General features: G+C 45.8%; 1 protein-coding gene across 7 annotated transcripts in view; it reads left to right on the forward strand.

Moving 5' to 3' along the window:
* Positions 1 to 24,162, forward strand: part of CEP250 (centrosomal protein 250) — a 125,308-nt gene that overhangs the window by 79,941 nt on the left and 21,205 nt on the right. For 6 of the 7 annotated variants that reach the window (XM_090064153.1, XM_090064156.1, XM_090064158.1 and 3 more), the window contains 9 exons: positions 4,045 to 4,179; positions 4,594 to 4,737; positions 5,794 to 6,239; positions 15,505 to 15,664; positions 16,475 to 16,796; positions 17,790 to 17,917; positions 18,194 to 18,314; positions 20,282 to 20,436; positions 21,698 to 24,091. In XM_090064153.1, coding sequence (XP_089920279.1) covers positions 4,045 to 4,179; positions 4,594 to 4,737; positions 5,794 to 6,239; positions 15,505 to 15,664; positions 16,475 to 16,796; positions 17,790 to 17,917; positions 18,194 to 18,314; positions 20,282 to 20,436; positions 21,698 to 24,091 — 4,005 coding nt within the window. The remainder of the gene's footprint in view (positions 1 to 4,044; positions 4,180 to 4,593; positions 4,738 to 5,793; positions 6,240 to 15,504; positions 15,665 to 16,474; positions 16,797 to 17,789; positions 17,918 to 18,193; positions 18,315 to 20,281; positions 20,437 to 21,697; positions 24,092 to 24,162) is intronic. The other variant, XM_090064157.1, reaches the window with a different exon arrangement.

Raw genomic sequence — 24,162 nt, forward strand, 5'->3', positions numbered from 1 at the left:
CCTATAAGTTTATCAGGGGTGACCACCAGGATCTGGGGGAATGTGTGTTCACCAGAGCGCTGCAAGGGATGACGAGGTTGAACAGTCATAAACAACTGCAAGACTGTTTCAGGCTGGACATAAGGGAGAATTTCTTTACTGTCCGAGCCCCCAAGGTCTGGAACAGTCTGCCATTGGAGGTGGTTCAGGCACCTACATTGAACACCTTCAAGAGTAATTCGGATGTTTATCTTGCTGGGATCCTAAGACCCCAGCTGACTTCCTGCCCCTCGGGCAGGGGACTGGACTCGATGATCTTCTGAGGTCCCTTCCAGCCCTAATGTCTATGAAATCTATGACTCGGCATTTCTTCCTTGGGCTGTCTGGTTGTCTCTCAGTCTGCATGGTAGTGGTTGTGGCTTCCTCTGCTGCACTCTCCTCCAGTAATGCCAGGGCCTCATAACTGTTCCCCAGCTGTACTGGGGAAGTTGTCGCAGAAGTGCGATGTCTGGCTGTAGAGGTGACTGTCTTCCATACTTCCATGTCGAGTCCCCCCCATATTGTCTCCCCACTATGTGTGCAATCCTGCAGAGAATGAAAGTACCCATCAATCTCTCAGCAGCCCTGATCCCCTGCAGCCTGCTTACCTCTGCCTGTGATTCTCCCACCTGCCTCTCCAGGGCCTCAAGCTGGGCACAGATGGGACAGGTGAGGGGACTCCCGTTCCCCACCCCACTCCCAGGCTTCAGAGGCCCCGCCAGGCAACTGCCACAGACAGGGGGCAAGGTGCTGCTGACCCCCCCAAGGGCTCCATCTGGAGCGTAAATCAGTAAATAGATTTATACTATACTGTGTTGCACCATGCACCGTGCAATCAGCTGGTAAATATGCTGAAAAGAAGCATGATACAAATTTTTTTTAAGTGTTCGAAAAGAACAGAACAGCTGATTGCCAAATTTGTGCTACAAATATTTTGCTTGGAGGTGACACCACTAAAGATTTCAACACATCAAACTTAATACATTACCTCGGGACACACCATGTTATTGAATACAATGATTTCCAAAAGATGACTACAGAGAAGAAAGAAGCAGGGCAGGAAAAGTCTGCACCAAAGCAGCTGTCATTATACGAAGCACTAAAACGCACACAGAAATTTGGAAGTGGAGAAGCCAGAGCTAAAGCAATTACTAGCCGTTTAGTGGAATTTATAACTCTAGATGATCAGCCGTTTTCCATTGTAGAAGATACTGGATTCCACCATCTCATTGAATGCCTGGAGCCTCGTTACACACTGCCCAGCAGAAAGTTTATAGCTGAGACTGCACTGCCAGAACTGTACAGTGTTATTTTAGAACACATACAGAAGTTAGTTGAAGAAGATCGTGTATTAGCATTTAGCTTTACAACTGATATTTGGAGCTCACCTGTGTCAATGCTGAGTTTAACTGCACAGTGGATAGATGTGAAGTATAATTTACAGTGGGCAGTGTTACAGGCTCAGGAGTTCAACAGTTCCCATACAGCTGATGCTATTTCAATGGCATTTGACAAGATGTTTGCAGCTTGGAAAATCCTAAAGACAGAAGTACATGCCATTATTAGGGATAATGCAAGAAAGGTGATTAAAGACTCAGGTTTGTCAAGTTTACCTTGTATAGCACATATACTCCAGCTGGTTGTGAATGAAGGAGTGTTATCACAGTGCAGCGTGTCTGACATACTAGCTATCAAATGAAAAATCATTGGGTGGTTCAGACACTCTCCATTGTCCTATTCTTGTCTTCAAGGGGTGCAGCCTGAGCTTGGAATGCCTTCCAAAAGGTTACAGCAGGATGTACAGACAAGGTGGAACAGCACTTACTGCACACTGCAAAGCCTTTTGGAGCAGAAACGTGCACTATGCAGCTGACTATAAAATCCCTGTAACTCTCACTGTACATCAGTGGGGGCCGATGGAAAAAGTAATGATAGTTCTAGAACTAATATGTGAATTGAGTTCATCCTCAGCGTCTGCTTCTGGCATCATCCCATCCATTGTGGCCTTAAAAAGACTTTTAAGTAAAGTTATAGATTCAGACCACGGAATTAAAACTATGAAAGTTACTTTGCTGGAAGCCATGGAAACACGCTTTGCTGATATTGAATCAGAACCTCTCTACAGGATTGCAACACTGGTACAAGGACAGGTACTTTACTGATAATAGCAAAAAGCTGTTGGCTACAGAAATGTTGGCAGCACACCTGGAAAAAATGCAAGCAGGCAGGAATGACACAGAACTGGCAGAGCCCACCACAAAGAAATCAAAGGAAGCAGATGACAGCACTACAGAACTGAGATCCCCGTGTTCAATGTATGATATTGGAGGAAAGTACCCCTGGGGTAGAAACAGGGGTAAACAACAGTGTAATATTTCAGAAACAAGGCTACTTGAGTGAGCCCATGCTTCCAAGAAGTGCTGAAATACTGGGAGAGCAACAGAGGTCAGTTTCCCATTTTGGCTGAAGCTGCATGGAAGTTTTAAGTTTCTCTCTACCCCCTGCAACAGTGTTGAGAGCGAACAGCTTTTCAGTGCAGCTTCACATGTTGTGCATGTGAAGAGGAACCGACTCGTGTGAAAAAGCAGAAATGTTGCTTTTTGTCAAGAAAAACCTTCCACTCACTCACTTGCTATGCTAAAGTTTAAGTAAATTATTATTATTACAATGGCTTCTATGACTACAGACTGTACCTCAACATTTTTCATTTGTAATTTTTATGTATTGACCTGCATTTCTCATGGGTTTCTTTTGAAGCCAAAATTGTTATGATTATGCCGATTTTTCTGAATGTATTGGGTTGATTTTGGAAAACAAGTTAACTATTGAGTTTTATAATGACTTTGTTCTTAAGGGAATCATTATGTAATTGAAAAGTTTATACTGCAAACTACCATTTTAAAAGTAAAAGTTTTGAAGTTTAATGTGTTTGCTTTTATTTTGCTACAAAATGTTTCTAGAAGCAGGAACACAAAAAAATTATCCATCCATCTATGTAATTATCCATCCATCTATGTGTGTGTTATAAATGTAAAACAAACAAAAAAATGGTTTATTTATGTCAGTAGTTTAAAACGCTTTGCATTATTACTAAATATTGATTATTGGTTCAGTATTGGCCATAATGGCTGGTTAATAATCGGTTATCGGTATCAGCCAAGAAAATCCTTACCAGTGCACCCCCAACTTTTTATTGTTAGTGTTACTGAACATTGCATACAACCTTGACTCCTGATGAATTAATTCCCTGAAGTTGTTTTAAAAAACATTTTTAAAGACTCATGCTGGACAGTTTCACCAAATTGGAACTTAATAAATTAAACAAAGAGAGTCTGTGCACTGCATATGAATTATTACTATGGTGTGTGTCCTGGGAGCTGTATGTTGTCTAGACCTCCTGTCCCCTGCCAGTCTCCTTCCATGCCAGTAACCTTATTTGCAAGCTTAAGGGCCTTGCTACACATTCAAATTAAAGCTGGATAAAAATCAGCTATAGAGTTGTTACACATTTTTAAGCACTAACTTTATAGCTGGTTGGCTCTTTTTATAGTAGGATAGTCAATTTTATCAAGGGGTAATTACTTTGCACTTGTGGCTGGTCTTAATTTATTGTGCAGTTAACCAATTAAATGTGTGATGATTACTTTGCATTTGTGGCCAGTCTTATTTTGTATGCGTGACCAGTCTAAATTGATTGCATGATTAACTGGTTAATTGTGTAATACATGTAGTGTACGCAAGGAACCCAAAACATCCTCTCTCAAAGGTTTTGAGTACAGCAGTATCCCCAGACCTGCAGGTATTGCAGTAAAATCACTAAATTGTATAGAGATGAAAAAAATTCCTGAAACCACAGAGATTCTCCAGGGCCCACCTTAACATTTCATCATACAGACATCCCAAGAATGTTAGTGCATGATAGTTAACCCTTGACCAGAGACATGTAATATGTTAGTTTTGGGATATGTGGGCATGCTAGCCTCTGAGATCTGTCCAGCTCATTTCACTTTCCTCTCTTCTGTGCAGGTTTTGCTAGAAAAAGAGAGGGAGAGGAAGGCTTTGCTGGAAGCCCTACTCCAAGCACAAGGAGAGCTGACAGATGCTTACCAGCAGCTGGAGCAACTTCAACAGAAAATGCAGGAGCAACAGGGGAAGGAGCAGGTGGGTGTGTCCAACAGGAAGGAGTGGAGAAGGAAGAATCAGTTAATAACCTGGCACAAAGTGACACGAAAAGATGAGGATGAAAGAAGAGATGAAGGAGACCGAGACAGTGGAGAGCAGTGTAAAACAGCAGAGCATCGAGAGAAGTTCTGTAACAGACTGGAAGAAGAGGATAGAGGGAGATGATTATAATATGTGTCTGGACAGAGGCCTGAAAAGTCAGAGATCAGTAGAATGAGGAAGAAGGTAAATTAGAAGGAAAGCTAGCTGCCAGATGGGTTTCAGAGGCAAGGTCATCCAGGAGAAGTGAAGAGGAGAAAAATATTGAAAGGAGGATTCTGGGGTACAGAAAGAAAGGAGTGGGCTTGATATATCACAGAGTCCAATAACTCATTTCTTTGGGGTTGGTTACAGGATGCCATGGAAGGGCTGCAGATAGAGCTCCAGGAAGTTCAGAGTAGGATGGAAGCAGTGGAAAATAGACACAGGGAAGAGATCAGAACCTTCAAAGAAGAAACAAGTACCCTCGTCCAGCAACGAGATACCCTGCAAAATCAGGTGACGTCCATACACCACAAGGACAGAGACAGAGATTCAAGCTAGCAGAAAAAATGGTCCTTCTGCTGCCATCTCCAGTCCCAACTGGGAAGAGGAGTGACCTCTTTGTTGCTATGCTGCTTGTTGCCATTTCCAACAGGGTTTAGGGACTGTCAATCTATCTATTGCCCTATCACTAGCTTCCAATTGCAACTCAGCTGGGGTATTGTCCTTTGGCTGTCATCCTGCTGTTCTACCCCCAGTCCACATGGATGGAGGGACAATCTTTCTGTCTGTCATCTTGCTACTAGAGTCACTGCAAACTGGACTGAATGAGGTCCCTCTGTCTCCCTGCTCCTTGCCATGATCTCTGTTTGGCCAGGGAAAGAAGTCGTCCCTAACCCTGCTGCTAACCCCTAAACCCAAATGGACTAAGATAATGGTGTCCAACCTTTCAGCCCTGTGGGTTGGATAAGTGGTTCAGGGTTAGTTCATGGGCCAGATCCAGCATGCGGAACCAGAGCCTGATCTGGTAGGGGCCCTGGCTCTGGCCTTAGCTCCAGCCCTGGCCCTGAATGCCAGATTGAACCTCATGCCAGCTAGCACTTGGCCCTAGCCTTGTGCTCAGGGCCAGGTTATCTGGTCCTCAGAGCTTGGAAATTGGCCAGTCAGGGACTGGTGGCACAATGTTAATTGCCACAGTTCTCCCTGCCAAATGTCTGGACCTGTGAGGAGACCTACAGGCTGAATGACATGATTCCACATGGTGGATCTGGTCTCTGCGCCAGAGGTTCAGCATTATTGGGCTAAGAGACTGTCCCTCTGTTGTCCTGCTGCTGGTTACCACAAGGAGTGGCAACATGTCTTTCATCACAATGCTCCTGTACCTAGTTTCTTGGCTGATATTTCAGGGGAATATATTTCTCCACTTAGATCTTCAAAAACATAAGCCACATCTACTGCAAACCTGGTAATGCAAATCATGATAAGATGGTTCTTTAGTCTGCTTCTCCCCTTTCCCCACAAAATTCACATAGGTTGGTGCTTTTACCTTTGACTCTTGCATTCTCATTTCAGGTGCAAGATTTGAAACTTCAGTTAGTGATTGCCAAGGATTCCTGGCAAGTGATTGACCAAGAGACTCGGGAGCGTCTGAGCAAGGCACAACAGTTGTCCAACCAAAAGGTGCTGGAGGTGGCACATATCCAGGAGGTATTGGAAGGGGAGAGAAAGCGATGGCAGGAGTTGGAGCATCAGAATACAGAGCTGCAAACGGTGTTGCAAAATTTGGAAGGGGAGAGAAGACGATGGCAGGAGGTGGAGTGTCAGAACACGAAGCTGCAGGCTGCACTCAGAGACCTGGAAGAGGAGAGAAGTCAATGGCAGGAGGTGACGCACCAGAACACAGAGCTGCAGGCTGCACTGCAGGACCTGGAAGGGGAGAGAAGGCAATGGGAAGAAGTGGAGCATCAGAACATGGAACTGCAGGCTTCAGTGAGAGACCTGGAGAGTAAAATAGACAGGTAGGCGGAAAACAAATAAGATGAGGCTAGATAGTCTCCTTCCCACTGAATGAATTGCCCTGTCTTGGGTCTGCACACCTATGAGTGGATCTGGCAGCACTTCCCAATGATCAGTATTCAGTGCTGTTGTTCCACTTCAGAAGTGACTGCATTCCCATCCTGCAGTGGCAGACCTGTATTCTCTCAGTCTTATCTTAGTTTGTCATACTCAAAACTGCTGCAGAAATAGTGCAGACATAGCCCAAAGTATCTAGCTCTTAAGAAAATTATCCTGCAGCTATGATAATCACTTTTCCTCAGCCTCCAGCTCAGTGTTCATGAGGGGTAATTTTTAAATAAATTGCAGAGGCATCTCACAGCTTGACACCTTCAGTTATTTTTCGTCTTATGTCCTGTAGCTCAAGTGCCAGTGAAGGCTCTTGCTCTTATCTTCCTGTCTAGAAATAGCCCTTAGTAGATTTAGCCAGGATGGCTGCATCTTCCCGTTTGCAGTTATTTTTATGGTTCTGTAGTCTTCCTAATGAAGAACCTAAGAATCTGCTGGTCACGAAGAGAGGAAACCAGTAAAACAATACAAGATGGTTGTCTGCAAACCACAGTTTGGAACTTCTGCCTTGCTGCAAGTAAAGTAATTCATGGACAGGTTACTAGTTCAATGGTTCCCACCCAAAGCATTTAAAACATGAATCAGAACATGGCTTAATGTCACTGGCTTTACAAATATACCGTTCAGAAATAAATCCTGTGGTAATCCCCTCGTCTTGACAAAACCAAGAGATTGCCACAGGATTTATTTCTGAATTGTATATCTCCAGATCCTCTCCCCACTGCTGTGCTGCATATCCCTGGTACTTCTGGGAGGACTCTTCTCTCCTAGTAAATCTCAGTCAAACCAGCGCCGAGACCAGATTTTACAGCTTAGCACACAGGTGCCAAGTAAGTGGCAACCCAAGGGCCCTTGCCCCCCTCAGGAAGAGGGTAGGGAGACCACCCATCCCTAATTGGGCAGGACAGTTCTGAGATGGGAACATCAAGTCTGAGTCCCAGGCTGCATGACTCTAGGACAGCATTTACCCTGGATTCCCAGTATCATGCAGGGATCCAGGTTTTCTATTCATTGCAGAAAAACGTGCAAAACGGCAGGTTTTGCCTTGCAGGCTGGCAGAGTTCCAGCCTGCAAAAGGGCTGTGGGGAGCAAGATGCAGGGGGCACCACATGCATGTGTGCATGCGCACACATGTACGTGGCCAGGAATACAGCCTAGGTCTATGGGGGGGGATGGGGCAGATAGATGTCCCCATGGTGAGGGAGAAAGTGGGCCAGGGCAGGAAGCAGGACAGAGCCATGGGTGGCTCATTGGAGGTGGGGGGGCAGGGTGGCTGCCTGTTGTTGCACGCACTCCTGGGGAGGGGGACATGGGGGAGGCATATGTCCCCCAGATTTGTGTGCAGTGTGGGGGCAGATGCAGGCTGTCTGCTGTGGACTCAGGACTCCCTGCCCTGCTGCCCCCCCCCGGGGGCAGCATGCCAGCAATGCCACCATGGCAAGGTGCCTTGTGCCCACAATGGCAGCAGTGGGAGCAGTGTCACAGAGTTGTGCAGCAGGGTGGGAAGCCCCAAACCCACATCAAGCAGCCCACCTCCACCCCTACTCCCCTACAAGCTCAGCTTTTCTTTGGCCATGCTGCGGTGGAAGGGGGGGCATCATCTTAGGTGCCCTCCCTCCCCTGGCAAAAATAAAAGCTGGCACCTGTGGCTTAGTAGAAGGTGATCTTCTAGACTTTTACCGTTCCCTGAGATTGGAAAGAATGGGTCTGCTATTCCTGATGGAACAGAATGCCTGTTGCTGCCAGCTGTCCTGAGATCTCTCTTATTCCTAGAGTGTAGGATAAAACATCAAAACAGAACTGGTACTTTAAAAAAACCCCCATGAGCACAGGGTGGTTAGGTTAACAGACCGAAATACAAAATCCCCAGAAATGCCTCACTGCTTTTTGACAGACAAGATTATTTGGACAAATATGGTGTATTTTATTAGACCAACTAAATAGTTGGAAACAAACACCCTTCTTCAGGCATAGGGAAAGTCTGCTAGTGTTTGTGTGCTCTCCTGGGTGGAATATAAGCTTAAGCCAATATGCAAAATGCAGATCTGTGAAAATGCATTTGAGTGGCAGGAAAGATCAGAGGGGATAGAAGTTAATAGGTGTGAGACAATTAGGCTGGGTGGGGGGAGAGGAATGTTGACCAGTAAGAAAATGTAGCTGGTAAAATGTAGAGAGATTACCTGGGGTTACTGGATGGCAGGCAGGCTATAATGTGTCATAAATCCAGTATCTGTATTTAGTCCATGATTTTTTATATCCAGTAGGTTTATGAAGTGAATTTAGTAGGCTCAACTATGAGCACTGTTTTGTAAATTCCCTTTGAGGAGTAGAACTGAAAGATTGGGGAGGGAGTGGTTGTCTTGTGAGAAATGTGCACCCATAGGTAACTGGGTATTTTTGTCTTTGACAGATTTTTTGTGTGTGTTCATTCTGGTACACAATTGTTGCCTGGTTTCTTGTACATAGTTTCCATCAGGACATTCAGTACACTGGATGAGATATAATATATTTCTGGAGGTGCAGGTATAAGATCCAGGAATGGTGATGGTTTTGTTGTGGGGTGTAATTATTGTGGAAATGGTCAAGATGTGTTGGCAGGTTGTACGTTTCTTGTCCTGACATTATTGGCAATGCATAGGGAGTGCACATGGGTGCACACGCACTTCCTGAGCGTGGCGGTGCACCCCCTATGAAAAGGCGCTGGCAGCATCTGCGGGTGGTTGCTGATTGCCGGTCAGTGCTTCCCACCCTTTCCCCCACCACTGCTGACAGTGCTACAGTTGCCTGTGGGAGTGCCACGTTTACGGCCACCATGCTCCCGCCACTGCCTGCTGGAGCTCTCTGTGCCCCAGCCGCCAGGGGCACGCAGCATTCATGCCTGGCCATGGTCTGGATCCATTCAGTGTGCTTTGGGCCATAGGAAGTTTGGCAAGGTTCAGTGCCTGTTTAGAGGCAAGGATGGAGGTTTTGGAAAGATATCTTTAAGAACTGGGTCTTTTTCTAGGGTGGGTTGCAATTGTTTGAGGATTTTCTGTTTAGGTTCCAGGGAGGGGTGGAAGTCATAACTTACCTATATGGGTGGAAAGTTTAACACATGAACTGGCTGATATCTAGTTAGATAGCTTAGACTGTTAATAAACTGATGACTTCTGATTTTGCAGACAAGTCATGAAACAGACTGAACAAAAGGTTGCATACTAACCTGAATAAGACAGATGAATATAGGGTGTTATTCGCTGTTAATGAGGATCATAAATCCAATTTTGGGGGATATTTGTGTTCCCCTAAATGACCAACTGTTGATTTGGGTACTCTGTTACAAATACACACATCATACAGCTTTTCTCTAGTTTTGTAGGAACCTGTATCTGCAATGAAAAAGGACTGTTCTTTGTATCTGAAAATCATGAATTCAAATGCTGTTGTTCTAGTGAAGGATTGAGGGATGTAGCTAATACTGTTTACAATAAATATTGTATTTAACACCCCTGTTTTCTGTTCCTTATCGTATTGCCAAAAATTAACTGTTTGTGCTGTAATTTTTTAGGCCCCCTTCCTCAGATTGATTTTTTTAAGCTAAATTAGTTGAACAATTCTGAGGGGTTTGCAGAACAGATGTTGTTTTTCTGCCATTAAAAGGTTCCTACAACTGTTTCATTGAGAAGTTCTAACTGTGCCACAGGGCTTGGACATTTGGCAAGGGGTCACATTTGTGTTAAAAATGTGCTTTTTCTCATTTACATTTGACCACATTATTATGAAAAAAATCAGTGTGCATACACTCAGGAGGTGTTTGGTAGTAGTCAAATAATGGCTATTTACTTAGTAAATCTAGGAGCACAGTATCCGGTCATGGAACTAAAGACTATATTGAAAGACATAAATAAAGGGGGAGGGAATTAAGAAGATGCCAGTTGTTCATGCCACACAACCCTTGAATTGTATGGCAGACCTTTGAGTTTGTAACTGTAACATTCTTTTGCCATAATTTTGTCTAGGTATTTTGTGTATGAAAGGATTATTTAGGGATACTTGTTGGAATGGTTTTACATTAAAGAACAATGTATTGAAAGTGAATGTAGGTGTTTTACTTAGAGGTACACCAATACATCAGTTCATATCATATTGGCACTGATAAAAGCAAAATTGACATTATCAGCAATTGGCTTTTTTTGGCTGATGTGGTCAATAAATGCTGCATGCATGCACACAGCCCAGCAGCTTAGAGAGCAGCATGCAGCTGGTAAGTCTGTGGGGGAAAGGGGGTCGGGGGGAAGGGACATGGGAGGAGCAGATCGAGACCCCCACAGTGAGGGAGGCAGCAGGGCTTGGGGTTGGGGCAGGGGCAGGTGCTGTCCAGCTGGGGAGGGCGGGATGCGAGATGGAGCCACAAGCAGCTTGTCTGGGGGCATAGAGGGGGTGGCAGCTCCCACCTCTGGTGAACCCTGGGGGAGGCACAGAAGGGCTTGTGCCCCCTGGATCTGTGTGCAGGCTGAGGACAGGCTGTTGCTACAAGCTGGGGCTGGGAACGGTGCCACACTTTTCCCAGCAGGGGAGCTTGGTTGGAGCTGCACACAGGGCAGGCAGCAGCAGTGTTGGAAGGGAGTGTTCACAGGGGGCCCTATAGCAAATTCTGGAACCTACAGTCCACCCTGTAGCCTCCCCTCCCAGCACTGCCACTGCCTGCCCTGTGCACAGCTCTGGTCTAGCCCCCTACTGAGAAGAACCCAGCACCACTCCTGACCCCAGCTCAAAGTGGCAGCCCACACTTACCCCGCACACAAATCTGGGGGGCACATGTCCCTCTGTGCCTCCCCCAGGGTGCACAAGCGGCGGGAGCCACCCCCTGCCCGCACCCCCAGATGGGCCACTCACAGCTATGTCCTGTGCTCTCCCTCATCCCAGCCGGGCAGTGCCTGCCTCAGCCCCAGCTCCACTCCCTCCCTCCCCTCACTGTGGGAGGCCTCGATCCATCACTCCTTGCATCTCTTCCCGCTGCTGTCTTCTTTCCCCCACAGACTTACCAGCTGGACGCTGCTTTCCAAGCTGCTGGACTGCATATCGATATTCAGATCAGCATCAGTTGATATGGCTCATTAATAATTGGCCATCAGTATCAGACAGAAAAATCTTTATTGGTGTACCCCTAGTTTTGTTAGTATGTATGTGTTTGTGTTTTTGAGCTTTTTGGGTAAAAAGTTATAAAGGCCTTGGATGGTAAACCCTATGAAGAGAGGTTGAAAAAAATATGCATTTCAGCTTCTAAAAAAGGGGATTAGGAGGGATTATGATAGCAGTCTTCAAATGTCTGAAAGTCTGCCATAAGGAAGAAGGAATATACTTTTTTCTATTGCTGTGGAAAACAGGATGTGTACTTGTGGCTTGAAATTGCAGCAAAGTAGGTTGAGATCATATATCAGGAAGAACTTCCTAGCTAGATCATTGAGGCAGTGGCCCCACATATTTCCGATATATCTACCTTCCACAAGGACTGGCCTACTGCACATAGTTGCCTATGCACATAGACTCACAAAGCGAGGAATAGGATTTCTAGATGCCAAAAATGACCACTTAGGTGACAAGGAAAGAATAGAATGATTATCAGTATTGTGAGCTAATTGCAGTTGCCCTTCAAAACAAGGTGATGGGATGTTTTGTAGAATGTGTGAAACCGCAGCTTTGTTAGCTTTAGGTATAACTAGAGTGACAGCCATTCAGACTTCTACTTTTATGGAGAAATTTCTATATCAAGGCACCTGGGGCTTTCAGCTGAGGCAAGTGGGCTATAGGGTGGCTTGAAATTCAAGCACTGCTGAACCTAGAACTTTAAAGCACCTGGTGGAAGGTTTTGCCAGTTTGAGCAAAGAGGAGGAGCTCCCAGTTTGTCAGATTACTAAATATGTTTCTAGAAAGCAGTCTCATTTACCAGCTAAAGTTTGTGTTTAGCAGAAGCAGGTGCCCCAGTTTATTACTAATATGGCACAGAGTCTTTCACAACTAGGCCACCAGCCTGAATCCTGGCCATCTCAACAAGTTTCTAAATATGATTCTTTCTTAAGGGATAGTTAGTGTCCCCAGTAGGACGTGAGTTTGGTGGATCACAGTTCTAGGTCTCCCATTAACTTGCCTCTCAGCTTTGCACTAAGCAGTGAGCTTTTTGAGTAGGGAACTGTCCATAACTGTGTTCACACAGTGCTTAGCACGTAGAACCTAGAACTCAGTTGGGTCTTTTAGTGAGTTTCAGCAGCTGGGCCAAAATCACATTGCTTAGTATAAGAGAACTGATTCTCTGGGTAGTGTAGGTCACCCATGTTGACCTAAATGGGTGGTTGTTCCTCAAGGAGACGATCCTTCAAGCTCAAAGGGAGTCAGTCCCAGTGCACACCAAGGGGGGCAGGAGTGCTAAGAACCCCCTATGGCTCCGCAAAGGCAACCAGGGATGCCTGAGGGCAAAAAAGGAAGTGTACAAACAGTGGAAGCAAGGGGCTGTCACTAAGGAGGATTACACCTCCATTGTTCAGGACTGCAGGGAAGCTGTTAGGAAGGCCAAGGCAGAGATGGAGCTAGGGCTAGCAACCAGAATTAAGGATAATAAAAAGTCCTTTTTCAAATACATAGGTAGTAAGAAGAAGGCACCAGGTAACGTGGGGCCCCTACAGGACAGGCTTGGCAATCTGGTGATCATGGCAAATAAAAAAGCTGACCTCTTTAACGAATTCTTTGCCTCCGTATTCCTGACCAGGGACTGGGACATCACCCACACTAGAACTGTGAACAGACCCAGGGGAGGCACCACCATGCCTAGGGTCAGGGATGACCTAGTTAGCGAACTTTTGGAGGGGCTGGATGTGTTTAAATCAGTAGGTCCAGATGCTCTTCACCTGAGGATGCTAAGGGAATTGGTGGGGGTCATAGCAGGGCCCCTGGCATAGGTTTATGCATGCTCATAGGGCACTGGTCAGGTACCAGAGGATTGGAAAAGGGCCAATGTGGTCCCTATTTACAAGAAGGGGAGAAAGGTGAACCCCGGCAATTATAGGCCAGTCAGTCTTACCTTGGTCCTTAGGAAGACCTTTGAGAAAATTATCAAGGAGCACATCTGCAAGGGCCCAGCAGGGGAGGTAATGCTCAGGGGCAACCAACATGGGTTCGTTGAGGGCAGGTCCTGCCTGACTAACCTGGTTTCTTTTTATGATCAGGTCACAAAGTCCCTGGACAAGGGTGTCGGGGTAGATGTCATCTTCCTGGACTTTAAGAAAGACTTTGACATGGTTTCTCAACACATTCTCTTAAAAAAAACTAGGTGACAGCGGCATTGATGCCTACACAGTGAGATGGGTGGTGAATTGGCTAGGTGGTCACACCCAGAGAGTGGTGATGGACCTGGAGGGATGTGCTGGGGAAGTGGCTAGGTGGTCACACCCAGAGAGTGGTTTTTGACCTGGAGGGATGTGGGCTCAGTCCTGGGGCCTGTACTGTTCAACATCTTTATCAGCGATCTGGCTGTGGGTGTGGAAAGCACACTGTCCAAATTCGCTGACAACACCGAGTTGTGGGGCGAGGTGGGCATGCTGGGGGTGGGGGACAGAATCCAGCTAGATCTAGACATGTTACAGAGGTAGGCAGATGAGAATTGGATGGAATTCAACACAGACAAGTGCAAGGTGCTGCATCTAGGAAATAGGAACCAGCAATACACCTATAGCTGGGGAACTCCCTTGTCAACACGGTGGCAGAAAGGGATCTTGGAGTCATTGTTGACTTCAGGATGAACATGAGCCACCAATGCAAGGAAGCGGTCAGTAAGGCTAACCACACCTTGTCATGCATCTACACATGCATCACAAGCAGAACCAGGGAGGTGATCCTTCTTCTCTATGAGGTATTGGTCAGGCCACAGTTGGAGTCCTGCATCCAGTTCTGGGCACTGCACTTCAAGAGGGATGTGGCTAGCATTAAGAGGGTCCAGAGGAGGGCCACTCGCATAGTCAAGGGGCAGCGGGGCAGGCCCTACAAAGAGAAGCTAAAGGGCCTGAACCTATTCAGCCTCCACAAGAGGGCATTGAGAGGGGATCTGGTGGCTGTTTACAAACTCACTGGGGGGACCAGCAGGAATTGGGGGAGGCTCTGTTCCCCCAGGCACCACCTGGGGTTACTAGGAATAATGGCCACAAATTGTTAGAGAGAAGGTTCAGGCTGGACATCAGGAGACATTACTTTACGGTTAGGGCTGCCAGGCTCTGGAATGGACCCGCAAAGGGAGGTGGTGCTCTCTCCTACCTTGGTGGTCTTCAGGAGGAGGCTGGACAGATATTTGGCTGGGGTGATATGACCCCGGCACCCATTCCTGCCCAGGGCAGAGGGTCGGACCTGATGATCTGTTTAGGTCCCTCCCAACCCTAAGCACTGTGATACTATGATTGGTGTGAGGGAAGTTCACAAATGAGAAAATAAGTCAAGACGTATAGATCTGACTCCTGATTATAGAAAGTGATTTGACATGATGGTCCTTGTGGATAGGGCATAACTGGATGAAAAAGTTGCCGAGCAGTTGGAAGATTTTCTCCTGTCTTTCTGTCATGGAGTTATTGCACGGGGTAGGGGCTGTACTCACAAGTGGCTGCTGTGCTCGCAGGGCACTGAATGAGCAGCCAAATCGGTTAGAGTAGAGCCATCCAGCTTCTAGGCATCTGGGGGGCCCAAGCCCTGCAAGCTGTACCAGTGGGGGCCTCACCAAGGTGGGCCATGGGATGGGTCCCCCAGGCTGCACATTGCATAAATGCCCCTCCAACTGCTGCACTTACCAGCGCACCACATACTTGCACAGACACATTTCCCCTCCCTCCCCACCCCACCTCTGCACTGTGTGGCCCCAAGCTTGCCCTCAGCTCCCCACACAATGCCACAATGCCCTACTCCTTGGGGCAGGGACAGCAAGTGCAAGCTGGAGAAGGGAGCGGGGAGTGGCAGTCAGACAGGACCCCGAGACTACCTATTGGAGTGCCCTGGGTTATACAACATTTAAATTGAAATTCAGACTGGGCAGAATAGTCATGGGCTGAGAGTCCTGGACCTTCTCTGACAACAGTCTTCAGTCCTATGGTCTTAGTAAATATTATGCCATGTAGCAGAGATCTACCTACATGCTTTCTCTTTCAGCCTGACCTTATCCCTGGAGGAGAAAGAACTGAGGCTTAAGACCCAGCAGGAAAGAGGTGCTGCTCAGCAACGTGAGATTGTGAGCCTGCAATCAGCCATTCGCCAGGCCCAGCAGCTTCATTTTGATTACCAAGGAGAAATACAGGAGCTCAAGAACCAGGTGCCTTGAAAACCAGCTTTCTCTCCCCAGAGACAAATCAGGCTTTCCCCAGTCCTGTCCTACTCTCATCTCCACCCATTCTGCAGTGGTTTCTGTCCCTTCCCTCACTTTTCTCTCTCCTGCCACACACACTTCCTCCTGTTCTCCTACAGTCCTCACAGCCTTTGATCTTTGATGTAACATCTGGGCTACCCTCCCTGTGTCCTCAGCCCCTGAAAGAGCATAACAGACTCTGTTAGACCTTAGTGCCGGTATTACAGTTTTTGGTCCCAGTTGTAATGCCTCACTGTGCAGCATTGTGCTGCTGAAGGGGAAGGGACTACAAGGCTAGTGTCATGGGAGGTACAGAAGAATAAAGGGGATATAAGAATATGTCCATGTTCTTCCTCCTTGCCCTGTTCACTTAGTATCCCAGCAATGTGGCACAAGAGTTCACTAGCTCTCCTTTTTCCAGACATGTCTCATACGTCTTCTCCCCTGTTGGCACATCTGGCTCTCCATGTGCTTCTTCATGTTTTTCTTCATATTTTTCTCTAGGTGTTTCTTTTTTTTCATTTTTAAGTCTTTGGGCATGGCAGGCAGGGAGGCTTCATTCTGGGCAAAGTTGGTCTCTCTTGCATGGGAGAATCTAGGGCCCAGTGTAACCCTAGCGGGTTCTGGCACATTTGCAGCCTGTTTTCCATTCTGATGCCTGGTTTTGGACTTAGCCAACAGTAAGGTGTTTGTTTAAAGCCACTTTTATTCCACCCCTTGCCCATATCTCCTCTGAAATGTGTGCTTAACTTGAGGATCTCTACATATCTGCTGCAGGTCCAGTCACTGAGGCAGACAATAATGGAGAAAGAGGCTGGCTTACAAGCCCATGAGAAGCAGCTGTTACAGGATCTGGAGGAGTCACAGGCAGGTGAACTGCATTTGAGGAATTCCTTGCAGAAGCTGGAAGCCGAGGTATCTCAGCTGCATCTGAGCCTTCACAGCACAGAGAGCCGAGCAGAGGCACTGGCTGCAGAGTGCCACCTAGCTAGTGATGCTCATCATGAAGCCCAGTCCCAGCTGGCAAGGTTACATTCACTTTTGCAGCATATTCATTGTGGCAGCACTGATCTGAGTAGAGACCTTGCAAGTGTACCAGGCAAGTGTAACTGGAGGTTTAGGGGCTTACCCCCTGGGAGGCCAGATGGGATTACCGATGGGATGAGAAGGCTCTACAGTTTTCCTGAACAAAGGGAATGATGGGGGGCACTCAAGCATGACATTCATATGACAGTTTGGAGATGTGGTGATGATTCTCTGAACCAGTGAAAATCACCCCATACTCCACTCCCTTCCTCTCACCACCAGTTGGTGTTTCTGGGAGGAAAGACTGGTTCATTTTGCTTCCTGCTCCAGTGTCTTTAGGGAGTATTTAGCAGAGTTGAGAGATTGTATTACATTCTTATTTTTTTTCCAAAAGGACCATTTTTACCCTTTCCTTCCAGTCTTCCAGGATGGGCATCTTCTGCTTCATCTCCTTACTTGGATGAGCAGAATAGGGACTGAAGGGGTTGTCTTCCCTAGCACAGTATGGCAGGAAAGGGGGAAATGAGGGAGGCTGGAAACAGTTGAAAACCTAGCAGCAGCTTCTAGTATCTAAGGGTCTGCAGGCCCACCTCATTTCAACATAATTTACTAGAACAAACAGGGATATGGGATTCAGAGTAGAAACAAAGCTGTTAGCAAACACAAAAGGTGCTGTATTTCTGTAAGAGTATTGTCTCAAAAGCCAAGGAGGGGTTTAGTAGGAGATGAGCAGACCCAAACCAAAGACAGCTTGTGAGCCTTGGCATGCTGTAGAGACTGAAAACTACTTGTTTGAGAGTGCAGATGTGACTCCATTTTCCAGCACCAGAATGAAATAGGACCCCATTAGCTGCTGGAAAATGCACAACCAACTATCTTTCTGTGGGCACCATTGCCATCTAGTGGGCAGCTGAGGTAACACACTGTAATTTATGTCTTGCGACATAAATTTTGTGACCTATCTCAAGCAGGGTCCTCAAACACTGCCAGTGTCTCTCATGTAAGCAGACCTCTCATGTTAGTGACCCTTCATCTAAAGACTGAAATGGGGGACTTGTTTTTCCAGAACAGGAAAGCAGCTGGGATCTAGCTGTGCCTCAGCCCAAGGACCTCTCCGCAGAGCTTCTGGTGGACCAAGTGGCAACAGCCTTCCGAGACTTGCAGCAGAACCTGAAGCAGACTCAACAAGATCTGGTAACTGCCCTTCTCATGTGCCCTCCTTCCCTGCCACTCTGTTGAGCTTGACCACCAGATTAGGAGCTGTGGCTTAGCTGGATCATATTCCCTATGTCAGATTTGGTCTGTAAGGAACACAGAGAGTTGGGGCTGCACTCTCTCTAGTGGTTTACCCACTACTGTTGTCTCAGTAGGTTCTGACCTTGCCTTGGCTGAGTCTTGGCCCTAGGGTTTACACACCCTCTTTTTGGTAATGTCTCTGCTGCCTCTTGCTGTCTTCCTTGTTTTCTCTAGGATGACACCAGGAACAAGGCTCAGCAGCTGGATCTGGAGTTGAAGAAGAGTGAGGCTGAGAGGGAATGTCTCAATGCCCACAATCAAGAGCTGCAGAAGAAGCTGGCCCAGAGCCAAGAAGGTACAGCTTCCCTTCTTTCCAACATGCCAATCCTGCTCTGTGCTGTAAGAAAGGTGGCAATGTTACCAGTGAGAGGGAAAAGAAAAGGTACCATAAGCGGGAAGGAAAATGAAGAAAACAAGAGCAAGCGTGCAGACAAGATGTTATCCCCCAGTGCTGCCATGTTAGGGAGATGGACGGGACAGGGGTCTATTAAAAAGGGATCCATGGGTATATGGAATACACACACAAGGCCAGTGCTCCCAAGCAGATTGTATGTCACTGCTGAAAGTTAGCATGGTGCCTCATAGTGTCCTTTTTGAGCACATCGGCCACTACTCCTTATTGTAGTTGGCAGAAAATTTGTGTCTTCTTGTCTCTTCCTGCCTGTGCAAATGTGTGGCCTTTTTTACTTGGCTCTCTTCTTTCCTATGGTTGTCAGTATTTAATTTATCTGTTTCCTGTGCCAGTTGTCTACAATCTGTTGTTTCTATTTCCTTCTTAGCTCTCTCTCTTCTCAAACCTGATGCAGTCTCTGAGCTGCTTGTCCTTAGCAAAGACTCTAGCTTTCATCTTCACATCTACCTCTCACATACCAAAGTCCTTTAAATATATTTTTCTCTTGGTTTTGCCCTGCTTTTAGTAGAGAAGCTGCTTTCCTTCATGTAATCTCACTCATCTCACTCCTATCTGTCTTATTTTTCCCAGCCTTGTCATAGCTTTCTGTACCATAGACCTTTACACACTATGGTTACAAAAGCATCTCTCCTTTCCTTCTTTGTCATGGTACCACTCTTATCTTTTAAACAATGGAAATTGTTCAACCCTCATTTTAATTGACTGTCCACTGGCTCCTCAATTGTGAAACTCAGTGAACAGGAGCTCCTGATCCATCTGCCCAGACCATTGTCCATTTTATACATCCTGGTATTTCTACCGTGGTTCCTCAGTTAGGTTAAGTAATCCTAGTATTTTTACTTTGTCTTTCTGAGAGTTTTCTAATCCCTCTACTATCTTGCCGACTGTCTCATAAACACTTATAATTCTGCAACATCCTACTTCTTGCTCATTTTCAGTACTACCTCCTGTGCCCCAGACTTGCCCTTGGGTAGATCTTCCACTGGATCAGTTCTCAGTCTTGTTCCTTCTCACCTATTCTCCCACCTAATCCTGTCTGATTCAGCACTCACAGCAATACTGATGATACTCATCTGAATCTTGCTGTAGGCATAGTCTCACTTCATCTAAATTTATTTAGGCCAAATATCTCCAAGAAAAAAGTATCTCTTTGGACATTACTGAATCATTTTTATTGCCTTCTCTCAGGCTTCCACTATTAACTTTGGTCATTCTCAACCCTGGCTTTTGCTTCTCCACCTACATCTTCTAGATCTGCAAATCTGTGTCTTGCCACCTCCACTTTCTGTTCTCCACATGTCTCTGCCCTCACTTCACCTCTGTGAACTTCTGTTTCAGACCACCATCTCCTTTTACCTTACTTAGTACAGCTGCTTGCTCTTTGGCTCAGACTCTGCCAAGCTGTATGCCATCACTTTGTCAACAGGCAAACAAAGAAGACACCTCATTCCTTTTCTCTTCCAATTCACTGTTTCCCTGTTCAGCTCAGAATCTGGTTTGGAAGTTGTCTTCCTGCTTTAAAATCCCCTTAGTCCCTTTCAGCTGACTCAGTGGACCATGCCTCTTTGTAGTCTGCCTCATTACTTCCTACCCTCACAAACAGGAAACCCACAGATTTTACCCAGATTCCTCTGAAACTCATCCACTTAGTCTTTTCTTCCGCTGGTAGGAGACTGCCCTGATTTCCTCCTGGATTGTGAGAGTCCATGCTCCCCTTTATGGTTTGAGGCCTCAGTTTTGTAGGTGGTTGAGTGGGAAGGTGATAGTTCTTGCCCAGAATAAAAGTGATTTTTTTAAATTTAATTTTGGTTCTGTTTTCTTCCCATCCTCCCTGACTTTCCCCATTGCAGAAATGCAGATGGCAGAAGACAAGTACCATTCGGTACAGGCCACCCTGCAGGAAGAGGTTGTTGCCCTAAAGAAGGAGGTTTTGACCTTGCATGGGGAGGTGGCTTCCTTGGAGAGGAGACTCAAGGACACTGAGAAGCAAAAGATGGATATTGTGGTGAGGCTGGCAGAAGTCCCGGGGGCACTAATTACATGTTGCCCATTTAAAGTTACACTGGATAGAGCATTTGATCTTACGCTGTAGGATATAACCTGCTCTGGGAGCACTAGATGCTGGTATTGTTCAGCTCCCATTTCTGTCTTGCATTTTTTCAAAAGTCTTGTGTGACTAGACAGTGTAGAGATGCTGAACAAACTTTCCTTTGCCTTGTTTTGTGGGCCCTCCCTCCTTCTCTCTTTGCCCCTATCTCTTTCCCTGTTACTGAGTCCTTAGCTTCTTGACCAAGCGCTGCCTAACCACTAGATTCCTGATGTGTCTCTTGGATTCCTCTCTCCCAGTGCACCTCAGTTGTATCCACATACCTCTTGGTATCCCAGTATTTGACTCTTCAGAAACTACTTCAAACACTTGAGGGTGTGGATTGGGTATGGAGAGTCATGGGTAGTATTTGTTCACTAGGATTATCATTAGTTGGGTATGTGGTGACTGTAAGAACCTTTTGGGAGTTTGCCTGCTTTGTGAGAGAGAGGCCAATATTGCAGGACATCCAGAATGACTTCCAGTGAGTGCTAGGAGGCTGTAACTATAATATATATTAGCACTAGCAATGCAGGGAGCTCCTAGAGGTCAAGTGGAGATGTATAGGGAAAAGGCTACATCTTAAACCCCTATAAGAGCTTTTTCTTCACTGTTTCCAGTTCCCTTGTAGAGTCAGCCAGACAGAAAACCACTGCATTAGATAAGAAATGACTACAGTGAAATAGTCAGGAGAAAGAGGGTAGAAGTAACTAAGGAGATGATTCAGGATTCCGCCCCCCCCATTTCTAAGGAAATCTGACAACTAGTGCAGTAATTTCACCTGCCCTTCAGGAGCAACAATCAAAAGTAACTCTAAAGTCTTGTATGCACTCATAAATATAGCACTCTTTTAGCAATCATTTACCATGTTGATGGTGACCAAAGTTTTCCCACACTTGAATTTGCAACTACATCACAGATCAGCACCAGTTTAACTAAACCTGTTGCTGAAACAATGTTGTATAGATAAGAAGTGGCAATTCTCAAATTTCCACTAGCAGGCAAAGTCAGAAATTAGATGGGATGGAGAAATCAGCATAATTGTAGGAATTTCCATTAAAACCATGGCTACAGAAGTTGATTGTCTCATCATCTAGGCACGAGAGCCACAGCCCTTTACAATTTGGGAAAAGTTATCAAGATTTATTTTCCAGTCATTTTCTTTCTTTTTTTTTTTCAGCATGAACGGGATACTTTGCAAGCAGCCAAGGAAAAGCTAGTCTGGGAGATGGACCTTCTTCAGGAATCAGTCAAAGCTTCTGAGACAAGGGCAAATACAGCAGCAAAGATAAGCTGCTGTCTTGAACAAGAGCTTCAGAAAACCCTCTCTGCCCTGCAAATTAAAAGTGAGGAAGTAGAGACTCAGTGTGAGAAAATCCAGACACTACAAGAAGAAACAGCACTGGGGAAGGCTTTGCAGGAAAAAATGGATCATATGAGTATCACCCTGACAAAGAGAGATGAAGAAGTGGAATCTCAGCGAGAGCAAATTAGAGAACTGGAGAGGCAGAGAGAAATACAAAAGGCTACTCTAGATCATCTTGTTCAAGAGCTGAAGGAGAAGGAACAAGAGGTAGCATCCCAGCAAGAAAATGTTAGAGAGTTGGAAAGACAGAAAGAAATGCAGAAGACTGCCCTAGATCATCTTACTAAAGACCTAGAGGAGAAAGTTAATGAGATTAAATTCCAAGAAAAGAAAATCCAGACTTTGGAGAAACACAAAACATCACAATTGAGAAATCTATTGGAAGATATAGATCAGATGAAAGCAAGCTTGAGAGAAAAAGACCAAAAGCTCTCGTTACAGAAACAGCTGGCTCAAGAACTGGAAGTGGAGAATAAGCAGGTGAAGGCTCTTCACATAAGTTTAGAACGTGTGAGAGGAGTTCTTAAGGAGAGAGAGAGTGAGGCTGACTGCCAGAGGGAACAGATAAAGATTTTTCAGCAGTATAAGGATCAGCAGGAAGGACAGCTGCAAGTCCTGCATGAGAAAATAAAACAGATGACACTCACTCTGACCGAGAGAGATCAAGAGCTTGAGTCTCAGAAAAAACAAGTCCTAGATGTTGAGGAAGAAACAGAAAAGAAACTAAAGACTTACTATGACAAACTGGAGCAAACACAGTCAATCTTAAGAGAAAAAGAGCGAGAGCTAGAGTTCCAAATACAACAAGCACGAGAACAAGAGGAAAAAGCAGAAGAGCAGCTAATGCTTTTACAAAGAGATTTAGAGTGCACCAAAGCAGCCTTAAAGGAAAGAGATGACACGATTGAGTCTCAGAAAGAGAAAATCTGGATGTTCCAAAAGCAAGAGAGAGAAGCAGAACAACAGCTGAAAATTCTTGAAAGTCTTGAAGTATCATTAAGAGAACGAGAGCAAGAAGTTGTGTCCCTGAAAAGGCAACGTGAAGAGAGTAAAGAGGAGGAGGAAAAGCAGACAAGAGCCATGCAAGAAAATCTTGAAGAAGGAAAGTTGACCCAGAGTGGGAAAGAGAGAGAAAGAGAGGTTCTAGAGAATATTTACGAACAACAACAGCAAAAGATAGAGGCAGAGACACAGACTAAGGCTGTCTTGGATGAACTGGAATACACCAAATCATCTCTACAAGGCAGAGACAAAGAGATACAGTCTTTGCAAGAGCATGTAAAGGTGCTCTTAGGGGAGAAAGAACTAGAAGAAAAATGGGTCAAGAGCTTACAGCAGGATTTGGACAGAATGAGACAAATACTGAAGAGAAAAGATATAGAGTTCCTCAAGCAGGCAGAGCAAATTACCATGTACCAGCTTCAAGAAGAAAGCATGCAGGTGGCATTAGAGTCTTTCAAGAATCAAACAAACCATCTTGAGCATGTGGCAAGAGAGCAAAGCCAAGAGAATGAAACTCTTAAGCGAAAACTCCAACAGCAAGAGAAACAGCTAGTGACCCTGCATTATCCTCATCTTACACACTCTGAGAAAGAGACAAAAGAGATGCATCCCAGAGGAAGACAGAGTCTCCTGGGTGAAGCCCTTAATGAAAGAGAACAAGAAATCAATGCCCAAGGTGAACGAAAACAATTGGAAGAGAAAATGAAACATTTTCAGGAAAATCTCCACCAAAAGGAAGAGGTGATCAAACACCAGAGAGAGAAAGCCAGGCACCTAGAAGAGACTATGAAGAAGAGAGAACAGGAACTGGGGACACAAACAGAACTTCTGAAGCAGATAACCTCAGCTCTGCAATGTAAAGATGATGGAGAGACCCTAAACAGCCAAATCCAGAGACTTCTGAGCTGGGAGAAAGAGGAGGCAGCCAGAAAGAAGGAACTCCAGGAGAGAGATGATTGCCTGGAAAGGCAGAAGAATCGCATCCGAAATTTGGAAGATGAGAAGAAAGTGAAGGTGCAGGAATTGGAGCACCTGACAGCTATTCTGAAACAGGCTGAAAGTGGAGAGATAAGATGGAGGGAGAAAGCACAGGCACTTGCACAGTTTGTGGCTCAGAGTGAAGTCGCCATTAAGACCCTGAGGGAGGAAACGGCTATTCTGCAGAGCATGGTTTCGGAGAGGGATAAAGATCGGCTTTATCTTCAGGTGGGCAGTTTGGCTGATGATTGTTCCTGATATAGATGCTTCTTGAGGGTACCAGTGTTACTTTCTGTACG

This window comes from Crocodylus siamensis, chromosome 10, assembly GCF_052110815.1.
Source record: "Crocodylus siamensis isolate JL-2025a chromosome 10, ASM5211081v1, whole genome shotgun sequence".
Lineage (NCBI taxonomy): Eukaryota > Metazoa > Chordata > Crocodylia > Crocodylidae > Crocodylus > Crocodylus siamensis.